The 13815-nt window shown below is 39.3% G+C and overlaps 1 protein-coding gene across 1 annotated transcript in view; it reads right to left on the bottom strand.

The window, feature by feature from the left end:
* Window positions 1-13815, bottom strand: part of LOC137079524 (plakophilin-1) — a 34668-nt gene that overhangs the window by 3831 nt on the left and 17022 nt on the right. Inside the window, exons 10-13 of the mRNA XM_067447476.1 lie at window positions 12455-12622; window positions 10737-10890; window positions 6345-6531; window positions 4640-4724 (exon numbers count right to left, since the gene is read on the bottom strand). Coding sequence (XP_067303577.1) covers window positions 4640-4724; window positions 6345-6531; window positions 10737-10890; window positions 12455-12622 — 594 coding nt within the window. The remainder of the gene's footprint in view (window positions 1-4639; window positions 4725-6344; window positions 6532-10736; window positions 10891-12454; window positions 12623-13815) is intronic.

The following is a 13815-nucleotide window of genomic DNA, read 5'->3' as shown; positions in this document are numbered from 1 at the left end:
AATCTGTGATTTGCTCTAAGTGTTTCTCAATCATAAGGCTGCGTCCTGTTATGGTTCCCTGGGTATTTTTTCCATTCATATCTCCCATTGGGATTTTAAAAGTCCTTGTCAAAACGATCTAACCAGCTACAAGGTGAAATAAGCACAACATTTTATATACACCGATCAGGCATAACATTATATCCACTGTTGTCGGTCCCCCTTTTGCTGCTCAAACAGCCCTGACCCGTCGAGGCATGGACTCCACTAGACTCCTGAAGGTGTGCTGTGGTATCTGACACCAAGATGTTAGCAGCAGATTCCATGGATCGGACTTGTTTGTTCAGCACATCCCGCAGATGCTCGATTGGATTGAGATCTGGGGAATTTAGAGGCCAAGTCAACACCTTAAATTCGTCATTGTGCTCCTCAAACCATTCCTGAACCATTTTTCTGTGTCAGGAGCATTATCTGCTGGAAGAGCCACAGCCACCAGGGAATACTGTTTCCATTAAAGAGTGAACATGGTCTGCAGCAATGCTTAGGTAGGTGGAGCGTGTCAAAGTAACATCCACATGGATGGAGGACCCAAGGTTTCCCAGCAGAACATTGCCCAAAGCATCACACTGCCTCCGCCAGCTCGCCTTCTGCCCACAGTGCATCCTGGGGCCATGTGTTCCCGTGACACACCCGGCCATCCACGTGATATAAAAGAAAACGTGATTAATCACACCAGGCCACCTTCTTCCATTGCTCAATGATCCAGTTCTGATGCTCACGTGCCACTGTTGGTGCTTTCGGCGGGGTCAGGGGTCAGCATGGTCACCCTGACTGATCTATGCCGCCCCATACACAACAAACTGCGATGCTCTGTGTATTCTGACAGCTTTCTATCAGAACCAGCATTAACTTCTTGAGCAGTTTGAGCTCCAGGAGCTCGTCTGTTTGATCGGACCACACGGGCCAGCCTTCGCTCCCCACGTGCATCAATGAGCCGTGGCCGCCCATGACCCTGTGGCCGGTTCTCCACTGTTCCTCTTGGAGCACTTTTGATAGAGACTGACCACTGCAGACCGGGAACAGCCCACAAGAGCTGCAGTTTTGGAGATGCTCTGACCCAGTCGTCTAACCATCACAATTTGGCCTTTGTCAAGCCATTTTTCCTGCTTCTAACACATCAACTTAAAGGAAAAATCTTTCACTTGCTGCCTAATATATCCCACCCACTTACAGGTGCCATGATGAAGAGATAATCAGTATTGTTCACTTCACCTATCAGTGAAACAACATAACGTTATCCATAATTGGTGTATATAAACATTTAAGTTTTGAAAGCGTAGTTAATATGAAGTATTTTTCCAAAATGAATTACAGTATTTTTGTGCTAAGGACAGCAGTCATGCGCACTTTCAAGCATTTAATGCTGAGGCGGACTCTAGCCTACAAGACCCAGAAGCGCTGGTCTAATTCGTGTGGTATACACACTTACTGTAAATATTTTAGTGTGCATATGAGTGGAAGTCGGAGGGTTGAGAAGTAATAAGGTGTCTGCCCTGCCTATGCCCTTCAAAAACCAACAGGCAGAGAATGCACTCGTCTCCCTGGATTCCTTTCTTATCCTCTTTAACCTATTCCAGGGTTAGGCGGAGCACAAGTCAGGGCCTGGAAGAGTGTGTATGTGTGTAGTGTGCAGTGAGCCTTATTTGATGTGTAAACCAGCATGCAGACAAAAAGATGGAATGTAGCCTGGGGATTTTTTTTAACCTCAAAGCAGGAAAAAAAAAGAAAAAGGAAAATAAAGCGCCACATGTGTGTACACACCCTTCCACGCCCTTCTTGTAACCAGACATTGCTTCTGTATATTCAAAACATTCATACATATATCTTATTTTGACTGCTTTATAAATACAACAGTGCATTAATATTTTACAGTTTATGTAATTCATATGTTGTTGTTTTTTATGACAGGGACGAGAATTTAGTTTTACACCAATGAGATTTGAGGGAGCATAATGAAAATGCAAAAAATGTAATAGGCAAAGAATAAAACAATTATTAAATAATATAATAATTAAATAAATTAGCATATATGCAATATTCATAATATATGCATTGTATGCATTATATTCCAGCAAATTAAAGACAATGATGTTAAATTTAAATTAAATGTTTGCATCACAAAATTATAATGTAAAGTATGAAAACAGTTATTCTCTTTTAGATTAGATTTGTCATTAAATTAGTTAAGGATTTTTTTAGTTTTTTGTAAATGTGCGTAAGTGAACTGAAAATGTGATTTAAAAGTAAAAATAGGGGCAATGAGCACAATTAAATATTCTAATTTAGTTATATACAAATAAATATAACAAATTAAAAAACTACTAATGGTCAGATTAATTAGGCAAAGAATAAATACAACATAATTAAATAATTTAATAATAAAATAAAATAATATATTTATAATGTACACATATGCACTTTTTTTTATAATGTCTTATAATTATTATACAAAATTAAAGGGGTGGCTGCATGCGATTTGACTTTTGTAACTTTAGTTAGTGTGTAATGTTGCTGCTTGAGCATAAACAGTATCTGCAAAGTTACAGCACTGAAAGTTCAGTGCAAACGGAGATATTGTCTTTTAAAGTTATGGCAGTTTATTGCCTACAAAAATGGCCGGTTCGGACAACAAGCTTCTTCCTGGGTTGGTGACATCATAAACCCTTGCTAGTCTCCGCAGATGTGACTTCTGCCTGTAATGGGAAGGGGCGTGGCGTTTCCGGACAACCTGTGCTTGGCACTTAATAATAATACCAATAAAAATACAGGAAACTACATTTGGCCATCTAAACAATCTAAAACCATTGTGTTTTTCAGAGGGATTGGCTTCATAGAAGCAGGAAACAAACGAGCCGTTCAAAGGACAGTGGAGACAGTGGTGTGGAATAAAGGGAGAATATAAGAAAGAAAAAGAAGTATCAAGACATGTTATACTGCACCCCATAAACACAACCAAGCCTAGAAAAAAAAAAAAAAAACACGGAACCACCCCTTTAACATATACAGGGAGTGCAGAATTATTAGGCAAGTTGTATTTTTGAGGATTAATTTCATTATTGAACAACAACCATGTTCTCAATGAACACAAAAAACTCATTAATATCAAAGCTGAATATTTTTGGAAGTTTTAGTTTTTAGTTTTAGCTATTTTAGGGGGATATCTGTGTGTGCAGGTGACTATTACTGTGCATAATTATTAGGCAACTTTAAAAAAAATGTATACCCATTTCAATTATTTATTTTTACCAGTGAAACCAATATAACATCTCAACATTCACAAATATACATTTCTGACATTCAAAAACCAAACAAAAACAAATCAGTGACCAATATAGCCACCTTTCTTTGCAAGGACACTCAAAAGCCTGCCATCCATAGATTCTGTCAGTGTTTTGATCTGTTCACCATCAACATTGCGTGCAGCAGGAACCACAGCCTCCCACACTGTTCAGAGAGGTGTACTGTTTTCCCTCCTTGTAAATCGCACATTTGATGATGGACCACAGGTTCTCAATGGGGTTCAGATCAGGTGAACAAGGAGGCCTTATCATTAGATTTTCTTCTTTTATACCCTTTCTTGCCAGCCACGCTGTGGAGTACTTGGACGCGTGTGATGGAGCATTGTCCTGCATGAAAATCATGTTTTTCTTGAAGGATGCAGACTTCTTCCTGTACCTCTGCTTGAAGAAGGTGTCTTCCAGAAACTGGCATTAGGACTGGGAGTTGAGCTTGACTCCATCCTCAACCCGAAAAGGCCCCACAAGCTCATCTTTGATGATACCAGCCCAAACCAGTACTCCAGCTCCACCTTGCTGGCGTCTGAGTCGGACTGGAGCTCTCTGCCCTTTACCAATCCAGCCACGGGCCCATCCATCTGGCCCATCAAGACTCACTCTCATTTCATCAGTCCTTAAAACCTTAGAAAAATCAGTCTTGAGATATTTCTTGGCCCAGTCTTGACCTTTCAGCTTGTGTGTCTTGTTCAGTGGTGGTCGACTTTCTGCCTTTCTTACCTTGGCCATGTCTCTGAGTATTGCACACCTTGTGCTTTTGGGCACTCCAGTGATGTTGCAGCTCTGAAATATGGCCAAACTGGTGGCAAGTGGCATCTTGGCAGCTGCACGCTTGACTTTTCTCAGTTCACGGGCAGTTATTTTGCGCCTTGGTTTTTCCACACGCTTCTTGCGACCCTGTTGACTATTTTGAATGAAACGCTTGATTGTTCGATGATCACGCTTCAGAAGCTTGGCTATTTTAAGACTGATGCATCCCTCTGCAATATATCTCACTATTTTTGACTTTTCTGAGCCTGTCAAGTCCTTCTTTTGACCCATTTTGCCAAAGGAAAGGAAGTTGCCTAATAATTATGCACACCTGATATAGGGTGTTGATGTCATTAGACCACACCCCTTCTCATTACAGAGATGCACATCACCTAATATGCTTAATTGGTAGTAGGCTTTCCAGCCTATACAGCTTGGAGTAAGACAACATGCATAACGAGGATGATGTGGTCAAAATACTCATTTGCCTAATAATTCTGCACTCCCTATATTTCATATTGCTTTACCTCCTCTGAGTAGTTTGAGATGAGTCTTACCTTTTTCAGCACATTCTGGAAGTCTTTTTGTCCCCACATACTCCAGAGAAGAACTCCAGCATCTTTTTGGGCTTTGTCGAATGCTCTGCAAGCAAGAGAGAAACTCGGAAGGCTATCGGCTAATTCACATCAAATTATTTTAGAGTACCTGTAATCCTTGGGTGAATATTATGGAATTACCTTTGTCTCAATAAAACTGAATCAAACTTTATAAAACTGAACAAAACTTTTTCAGAAACTATCAAAAATAGGCCATTACAAAAGAAGAAATCTACTCAGTGATCTACTCTGATTGGATAAAGAGCTTTTGATGGACAGGTCCTCTGACCTGCGCATGTTGGAATGATCTCGCGGTGCTTTGTATTAGGCTAGTTCGTAAAGATGAGCTCTCAGGAGAGACATGGAGCGGTGGCGGCTTCATCATCTTCACCCGCTTGTTCTTCAAGGCAGCAATACGTTTTAGGTGTTATTGAAGTAACCAATAATATCCATAAAAGTTGTATCCATGTACAGTGTGCAACAGTTCTGGCTTTATTTGACACATTAGTTATTTAAAAACGCTTTATGTATATCAACAGTTGCATAACTTTGTTTTAAAAAGTTGGTGGGACGTGTGGGTGGGTGGTGGGGTATATTAAAATGTCCAGAGATCAATTCAATAGTTCATTTATTTGCGAATATAAACCTCATGTTTAATTATTGCATGTATACTGAATATCATCAGTGGTCGTATATCAAGAGCAGGGACAGTTTTTTAAATGCATTTTATTTCATGATTTCGTCGGAACAAAACGAAAACGTCTCTGAAAAGGCGTTAAGCGATTAAATCGCTCGTGTGAGTGTAGACTGCACATGCACACGCCACTGAGCACCAGATCGTCTCTTATATAACAAACGAATGAAATGATGCTCTTCTAATCAACCAGAGATGTTTCGTTTGTATTAGTTAGGTTTATCCGTGCAACAAGATGTTTCAATGTTTCAAAAAGTGGTGGGGACATGTCCCACCCGCAAATTGCGCCTATGTATATCAATAACCCGCAACAAACTGTGTTGCACACTGTACATGGATACAACTTTTATCAATATTATTGGTTACTTCAATAAAACAAACTTATTGCTGCCTTGAAGAACAAGCAGGTGAAGATGATGAAGATGAAGCCGCTCCATGTCTCTCCTGAGAGCTCATCTTTACGAACTAGCCTAATCCAAAGCACCGCGAGATCATTCCACCTGTCCATCAAAAGCTCTTTATCCAATCAGAGTAGATCACTGTTAAGCCCGCCCCCACTAGAGGTTTGTGTCAAAACAGCAAACAAAAACTGAGAAACGTAAGCCAAATCTTTGGCAATGCATTCACAATAGCACAATAGCACAATAGCAATAACGAATCTTTGTAAAACATTAACAAAGAATGAAACATACTGAATATCCTGTTACATTTGTGCGACTGAGTTCATTTTTTTTTAATTTTCAATGTGATTTTCTTCTTTTGTAATGGCATATTTTTGATAGTTTCTGAAAAAGTTTCGTTCAGTTTTATTGAGACAAAGGTAATTCCATAAAATATCACACAACTTATCATTGTAATAGAGTAATTTATCATTTCTTTCCTCCTAAAACTCCAACCAGGATCGTGTTAATGTTTTCTAATGCCATTATTTCACTGTCATACATGTACTTTCCCTTTAAAAAAAACACTTACATATTTTTACTCAGCGCGCTCAGAGAGTCGATGAGATTAGAGTTCAACATCTTCTTGCCAGTGGCAGGGTCCGCCAGCATGAGTGTTTGCATCACGCGGCACGCTGTTGCGATGGAGCTGTCCAATTTAACCATCTCTGGGGTCACAGCCGAGAGCAAGGAGCTGACGTTGGGAAGAACTTCCTTGGCTGTGTTTGAAAACACAAAACAACACTAAATGTTAGCAATGAAATGCTAATCTTCAAGTGCAGTTTGGTGCACCGTGCAAAATAACATTGCAGTCTGTACGTTCTTTGGTGACGTGCAAATGTATTGCTTTGGATTTTTTCTATTGGAGGAAGAAAAAATGAATAACTGACCTCAATATGAATGTAGCGACTGAGACAAATCAGACATAATTACTTGCTACATTTATGCAACAAATGTTCTATGCTTAGTAGTAGACCCCCCTCCCAATAACGCAGGAAAGGCTGCTATTCAAGAAGAGCGAAATTAAGAAATTATATTGACATATTGCCTGTTATACAGTATCGTGCCTATAGACTAGCATTAGAATGAAGTTTATATGAAGTATATCAATGAATGTTATTATAAGGCAAAGCTTATTATTATTGGTTACATTTTTTATTGTTATTGTTCAGCATGTTATTTTGCACTGTAAATGCCCAATCATGTCCATAAAGTTGACTTTATGACTGTATTTCTGTATACTACACCAGTAGCCTATATGAGCGTCAGTTTTCATTTGTAGCCTGTGACAGCATTCGAATGAAGTTCAAATACGTTTTTACAAAGAATGGTGTGAAAAGGGAAAAACATCCAGTATGCGGCAGTCCTGTGGGTAAAAATGTCTTGTAGATGCTCGAGGTCAGAGGAGAATGGGCCGACTGATTCAAGCTGATAGAAGAGCAACTTTGACTGAAATAACCACTCGTTACAACCGAGGTATGCAGCAAAGCATTTGTGAAGCCACAACACGCACAACCTTGAGGCGGATGGGCTACAACAGCAGAAGACCCCACCGGGTACCACTCATCTCCACTACAAATAGGAAAAAGAGGCTACAATTTGCACAAGCTCACCAAAATTGGACAGTTGAAGACTGGAAAAATGTTGCCTGGTCTGATCAGTGGAACTAAGTGATATGAACATGTCCCCTCCTGGTCACTTTGTTGTAATACCACTAAGAATTGACCACGGGATATTTAGTAGTGAAGAAACTTCACAAATGGAATTATTTCCATCAAGAGGTACATCAGTGTTTGGTCAAGATCTTCTACTGACAACGCAATAGGCCAGCACTGTGTAAAGTATCCTCCAGCACATCCCAAAGAATGAATGCAAGGTGATTCTTCATTCTTTCACAGTTTGAGCTGATGAATCTTGACATTGGCATCCTGGAATATGGCAATGATTTGTATTCTTAAATGGTTGTTTATGAGATAAAAAGCTACACACTCCACTAAAAAGGGTTAGAAGAACTGTTGCCAAACATGCTAGAAACATACATCCAATCATCAATGAATGCTGCATAAAAGCAATATCACATGACAGAGTGCATCCGAAAAATATTCACAGGCCTTCACCTTTCCCACATTTTTGTTATGTAACAATGTTATTCCAAAATGTATTAAATTCATATTTTTCCCCTCAATACCACAAACAATACCCCATAATGACAACATGAAAGAAGTTTCTATTAAATCTTTGCAAATGTATTAAAAATAAAAACTGCCAAAAATCACAATGTACATAAGTATTCACATACTTTGCCATGACATTTAAAATTGAGCTCAGGTGCTCCTGTTTCCACTGATCATCATTGAGATGTTTCTACAACTTGAGTGGAGTCCACCTGTGGTAAACTCATTTGAACTGACATTATTTGGAAAGGCACACACCTTTCTTTCTAAGGTCGCACAGTTAACAGTGCATGTCAGAGCACAAACCCGGCCAGAAAGTCCAAGGAATTGTCTTTAGACCTCAGAGACAAGACTCGAAGCACATATCTGGGGAAGGGTACAGAAACATTTCTGCACCATTGAAGGTCCCAATGAGCACAGTGGCCCCCATCATCCATAAATGGAAGAAGTTTGGAAGCTCCAGGACTCTTCCTAGAGCTGCCGCCTGGCCAAACTTAGTGATCATGGCCTTAGACAGGGAGGTGACCAAGAACCTGACGGTCACTCTGACAGAGCTCCAGTGTTTCTCTGTGGCGAGAGAAGAACCTTCCAGAAAAACAACCATCTCTGCAGTCCTCCACCAATCAGGCTTGTATGGGAGAGTGGCCAGACAACCTTTTTTATATTGCGCTTTTACGGTGACGATTATTTCAAAGAAACTCGACAGTGTCAAACAAGAACATATTGCAACACAATTTGATTCGGCAGTCGCTTTGAAAAAAAGGATGTTGTCAGCTCATTTCAATTTATCATATAACGAAAAATTGGGGCAGATCAGTAATAAAGCTGATACAGTTAATTTAGTAATTCATTTTATTTGGATATTTAGTTGAAAACTTAGATCAAAATTTAAGTGTCCCCAACTGAGCAAGCCAAATCAAATGTGACAGACTGACAGTACCAAGGAACCAAAACTCCATCAGGGCAATAATAGAGAAAAATAAACCTTGGGAGAAGCCAGACTTAGGATGAAATGTCGGTGGGCAAATTTAGAGAAGACACTAATTGACTGTCTCTGCAGAAACAAAGATTGAACTCTTTGGCCTCAATGGCAAGCGTCTTGGCTTGGCTGGAGGAAACCAGGCACCACTCATCACCTGGCCAATACCATCTCTACAGTAAAGCATGGTGGTGGCAGCATCATGATGTGGGGGTGTTTTTCAGAGGCAGCAACTGGGAGACTAGTCAGGATCGATGGAAAGATGAATGCAGCAATGTACAGAGACATCCTTGATGAAAACCTGCACCAGAGCGCTCTGGACCTCAGTCTGGGGTGAAGGTTCATCTTCCACCAGGTCAACGACCTAAAGCACACAGCAAAGATAACAAAGGAGCGGCTATGGGATAACTCTGTGAATGTCCTTGAGTGGCCCAGCCAGAGCCAAGACGAGCATTTATTGAACATCTCTGGAGAGATCTGAAAATGATGCTTGATGCTCCCCATCCAACCTTATGGAGCTTGAGAGGTCCTGCAAAGAAGATTTGGAGAAACTGCCTACAAATAATCCCAAGATTGCAGCATCATACTTAAAAATACTTGAGGATGTAATTGGTGCCAAAGGTGCTTCAACAAAGTATTGAGCAAAGGCTGTGAATACTTATGTACATGTGATTTTTATTTAATTTTATTTGAATACCTTTTTAAAGATTTCAAACAAACTCCTTTCACATTGTCATTATGGGGTATTGTTTGTAGAATTGAGGGAAAAATAAATAAATTCAATCCATTTTGGAATAAGGCTGTAACATAAAATGAGGTAAAAGGAAGTGCTGTGAATACTTTCTGGATGCACTGTATATGTTAGTTACAAGATATAACATATAGGGATCATACCAGATGGCCTAATTAGTTTAGTAAATACTGTCATTATGTTTAAGTCATTATGTTCAGAGAATGCATTGGGTAAGAGATTTTGTTATTTTTACCACCCCTGGGGTATCATCAGTTGACGTTCTGCTGGTGTCAGTTTAGTGCCACAAATCACACACTCAGACCTGCTGTTGAGTGAGTGAGCAACAATTGTACGGGTTCTACAAGTATGTAAAGCGAGCAGAGTTTCAGGGTGGGGTTACACCAGCCATTCGGAAGTGCCTTCTTAAATTGGAATATCCACAGTAGAGGCTTAGCAACTAACAGCTGGTTTGTAATAAACTGTGTATTTTATTTGGTTGCACCATTTGTTTTTAAGGCAGAGCATAGCAGAGCGAAGCCTAGGGATGCTATTATGTTGATCAGGTACATTCGCAGATCTAAAAAACAGCTTCCGCGATCACTTCCGGTAAGTGAGGTCAATGTACATGATCTGGTGTAGAGATACGCGTGAGAGATCAATTCCACCGCTTGCATAAACTATGCCAGATTGTGTACATTGACCTAACTTGAGCTGTTGGACATAGTGGTGTACTTTGAGGTGAAAAATGATATAAATATTGTTCGGTTTCTCGCACAAACTGATCGTTTCGTGTCTTAAGACATTACAGTGTCACAAGATTAGTCTGTGCATGTTTTTTTTACTCTTAAAGTCTTTTTTTGCTACCATTGACATGCGTTATATGACTGACAGACCACAACGGCTGGTGTTAAAAATCTTCATTTGTGTTCTACTGAAGAAACAAACACACCTACATCTTGGATGCCCTGGGGGTAAGCAGATAAACATCACATATTTTTGGGTGACCTATCCCTTTAAGTGTTAAAAAAAAACTCTTACCTATAGTACTCCGTAGAGATGACACCCGGGACATGTTGCCTACTAAGGACAAGGTGGCCTTCTGTAGGCCAGGGTGTGAAGAATTGAGCAGGGGGGAAATGACAGACAGGCCGTGCAGCTTCTCTATGATGTTTTGACTCATCAAAGTGGACACCTGCACAGAGGTCCAATCAAAATATAAGCTTTTCTTCAAGCAGAGCATTTGCAGGGGTTTTAATAATTAACTAATTTAAGGCTGTTTAGGACCCTTTTTATGCACAAATAAAATTAATATGGGCAGGGTAGGGCAATGTCTATCTATGGTAACATGTTAAACCTCTGGTGCTCTACTGCCATTTTTGACTGAAAAATGTAACTTGAAAAAAAGATTTGTTTTACTTCATCAGAAGACCAAAAAAATTTAAATAATAATAATGGACATGATTAGAAATGAACGGGAAATTAATTTAATCTAGCGGAAACTTTTAGTTTTACACACCCAAACTAAATCTTACAGAAAGCAAATTTTTTGAGATATCAAGCTAAAATTTGATACACAGTTTTTCTGTGCAATTTTCATAACAATAAATGTAAAATTCTGAAACTTTATCTTCAATACCATCTGCCAAATGTCTTAAAAAAGAGACCAAGCTTAAGTATTTGCTCCAAGGCATTCAGGATTTATGATAGTTTAAGTTGAAAATTTCAAAAATGCGTAAATACATATGTTTAAAAAAATTACAACTAGATTACAGCTACTGCATAAATAGAATTTGGTACCATTAAATCCCATACAAAATATTCTTTAAAATCAAAAATCAATAAAAATCTGTAATTTTTGACCACCACATAAAGAGCACAAGAGGGTTAAACCATAAAATGACTTTACAGCTCATATAATTAAGGCTGACAAAAACAAAGGGTTTCATAAAATGATAAACCTCACATTTGGGTCTTCAGACCATTTAGTAAGAAAAGGGACTAAAGCCACTAGTTTGCAAGTATGATACAAACACAATAAAGTAAACATTGTCATAATGAATCGCTTGGCAAATATGCCGTATTGATTGACAGTGACTGCTCTGAAAGGGTGAGCCTTTAGAACCTGTGACAGTGCTGTGTTTTACTTTGAAATGTGCAGTACTCATATTTATTTCATTAAATCATTGAGTTTTGACATTTAATACATTACATTAAAGGGATAACTCACTCAAAAATGTAAGTTACCCCATGATTTACTCAAGCTCTCCTAGGTGTTTATGACTTTCTTCTTTCAGTCGAATACAATCGCAGTAATTGCGTCGCAAGTTACACTTTTTCTGTAAGTTGAATACAAAAGGCAGTCTGCGGAAGCTAGATATTTTACTTTATAACGTGTTAAATATGGATATTTTTCTTACACAAATGCATCGATTCGCTTTCAAAGGCCTTTATTAACCCCCTGGAGCCACGTGGATCACTTTTATAATGGATGCATGCATTTTTTGGGGCTTAAATTTTGGGCTCCCAATCACTGCCATTATAAAGCTTGTATTAGTTAGGACATGTTTGTCTGAAAGAAGAATGTCATATCCACCTAGGATGACTTTAAAAAAAAAGGGGTAATTTACATTTTTGGATGAACTATCCCTTTAACCCATACTGTGACTTTTTATGGCCTTAAATAGAATACACCTGAATTTATTTCACTGGACCGTCAAGTTCAATTTCAAATGCATATTCCCAGTATAAGCACATACGGGGCTCTTTGAAGCAGTGAGGTTCTGCAGAGCTCCACAGCACGCCTCCAGCGTGGGCTCTTTCTGACTTAAGCCCAGCAGAGACAGGTACAGTTGCAAAGACCTTTGGTGGTATAACCAGTTCACTCCTTTAGGCTCAGCCTTCTCCATGGCTGGGAAGCGGAACTCCTGACCACAAAAAAAAAGAAAAAATAAGAAAAAATAAGTGTCAATGTATTAAACATGCATTTAAACCAAGCGGCAACCTCCCGCGATCTCTCTTGAAGCCAATACGGAAGTAATGTAAACTGTAATTCCTTAACTGGCCACTAGAGGCAGGCTCCAGAAGGGAGCAGAATCTCATTGAGCCCCATGTTAAAATTCTCAACTTTAAAGCATAAAAACATGTTTACAGCCTGGTACAAATTGTGGTTTTGGCTTATAAGGCTAATTTTGATCTTCATGACAACTCTGAGGGGGGTGAATTTCTTTATAACTAATTCGTTTACGTTATAGAAAGCCTTAAGGTTCTGCATAATTAAGGGCGTGGTTACAAGTGGATAGCCATTTATCCGCCGTCTATAGTTATTGCGTCACCTCAGCTCCGCGCAAATCCCGCCCTTTTGCCTATTTCCTGTTATCCGGGAGTGACACGCGTTGACTCGCTCACAAGATGGCAACACCCTGCTCGGCCATACTTTAAGCTTCAGAACGGCTTATCAGAATCCTATGGGTGACGTCACGGACACTACGTCCATATTTTTTTACAGTCTATGCTTTAAACACTTAACAACTATCTGAACAACTGTGTGGTTAAAGATTAAATAAAACTTGCTGAAAAGACCAGGTTTTTTATGAATGACACGGTTTTCCATGTTGGTTCAGGCTAGTTAGGTGTGGTTTGGTGCAGGTCTACCAGCATACCTATGGCAATGACCAGAAAGCATTACTGGTTGGAGGACTAGTTCACTCAAGCTGGAAATTCTCTCATCAAACCCTTTCGCACGTATGATCACACTGATGTGATCAGTCTTGGCGATAATTTAAATACGTTTATCTACCCCCACACAACTCTAGTGTATGATATTGGAGTTATTTTGAGAGTTAACTGCAAAATACTACCTTAAGTTGACTATGTTTACGCAGTTACAGTTTAATGTGTTATCATTTTCTTTATTTTTAAACATTTTCTCCCAAGCATACATACACGTCTATAGGAAACATTCATTTTTTTCCATTCAAACATGTACATTTGGAGGGTTCTGCCAGTAGTGGGCACTCATGCACCATAATCAATGATGTACATCAGAGTAAACGAGACGGAGGGGACTTTGTGAGGGAAGGGCATAAAGAATTGGACTTAAATGCAGCCCAATTCTGTC

Source organism: Pseudorasbora parva, chromosome 6 (assembly GCF_024679245.1).
Source record: "Pseudorasbora parva isolate DD20220531a chromosome 6, ASM2467924v1, whole genome shotgun sequence".
Taxonomy (NCBI): domain Eukaryota; kingdom Metazoa; phylum Chordata; class Actinopteri; order Cypriniformes; family Gobionidae; genus Pseudorasbora; species Pseudorasbora parva.
Note: the sequence above shows the minus strand (reverse complement) of the source record. Positions and strands in the feature narration are given on the sequence as shown.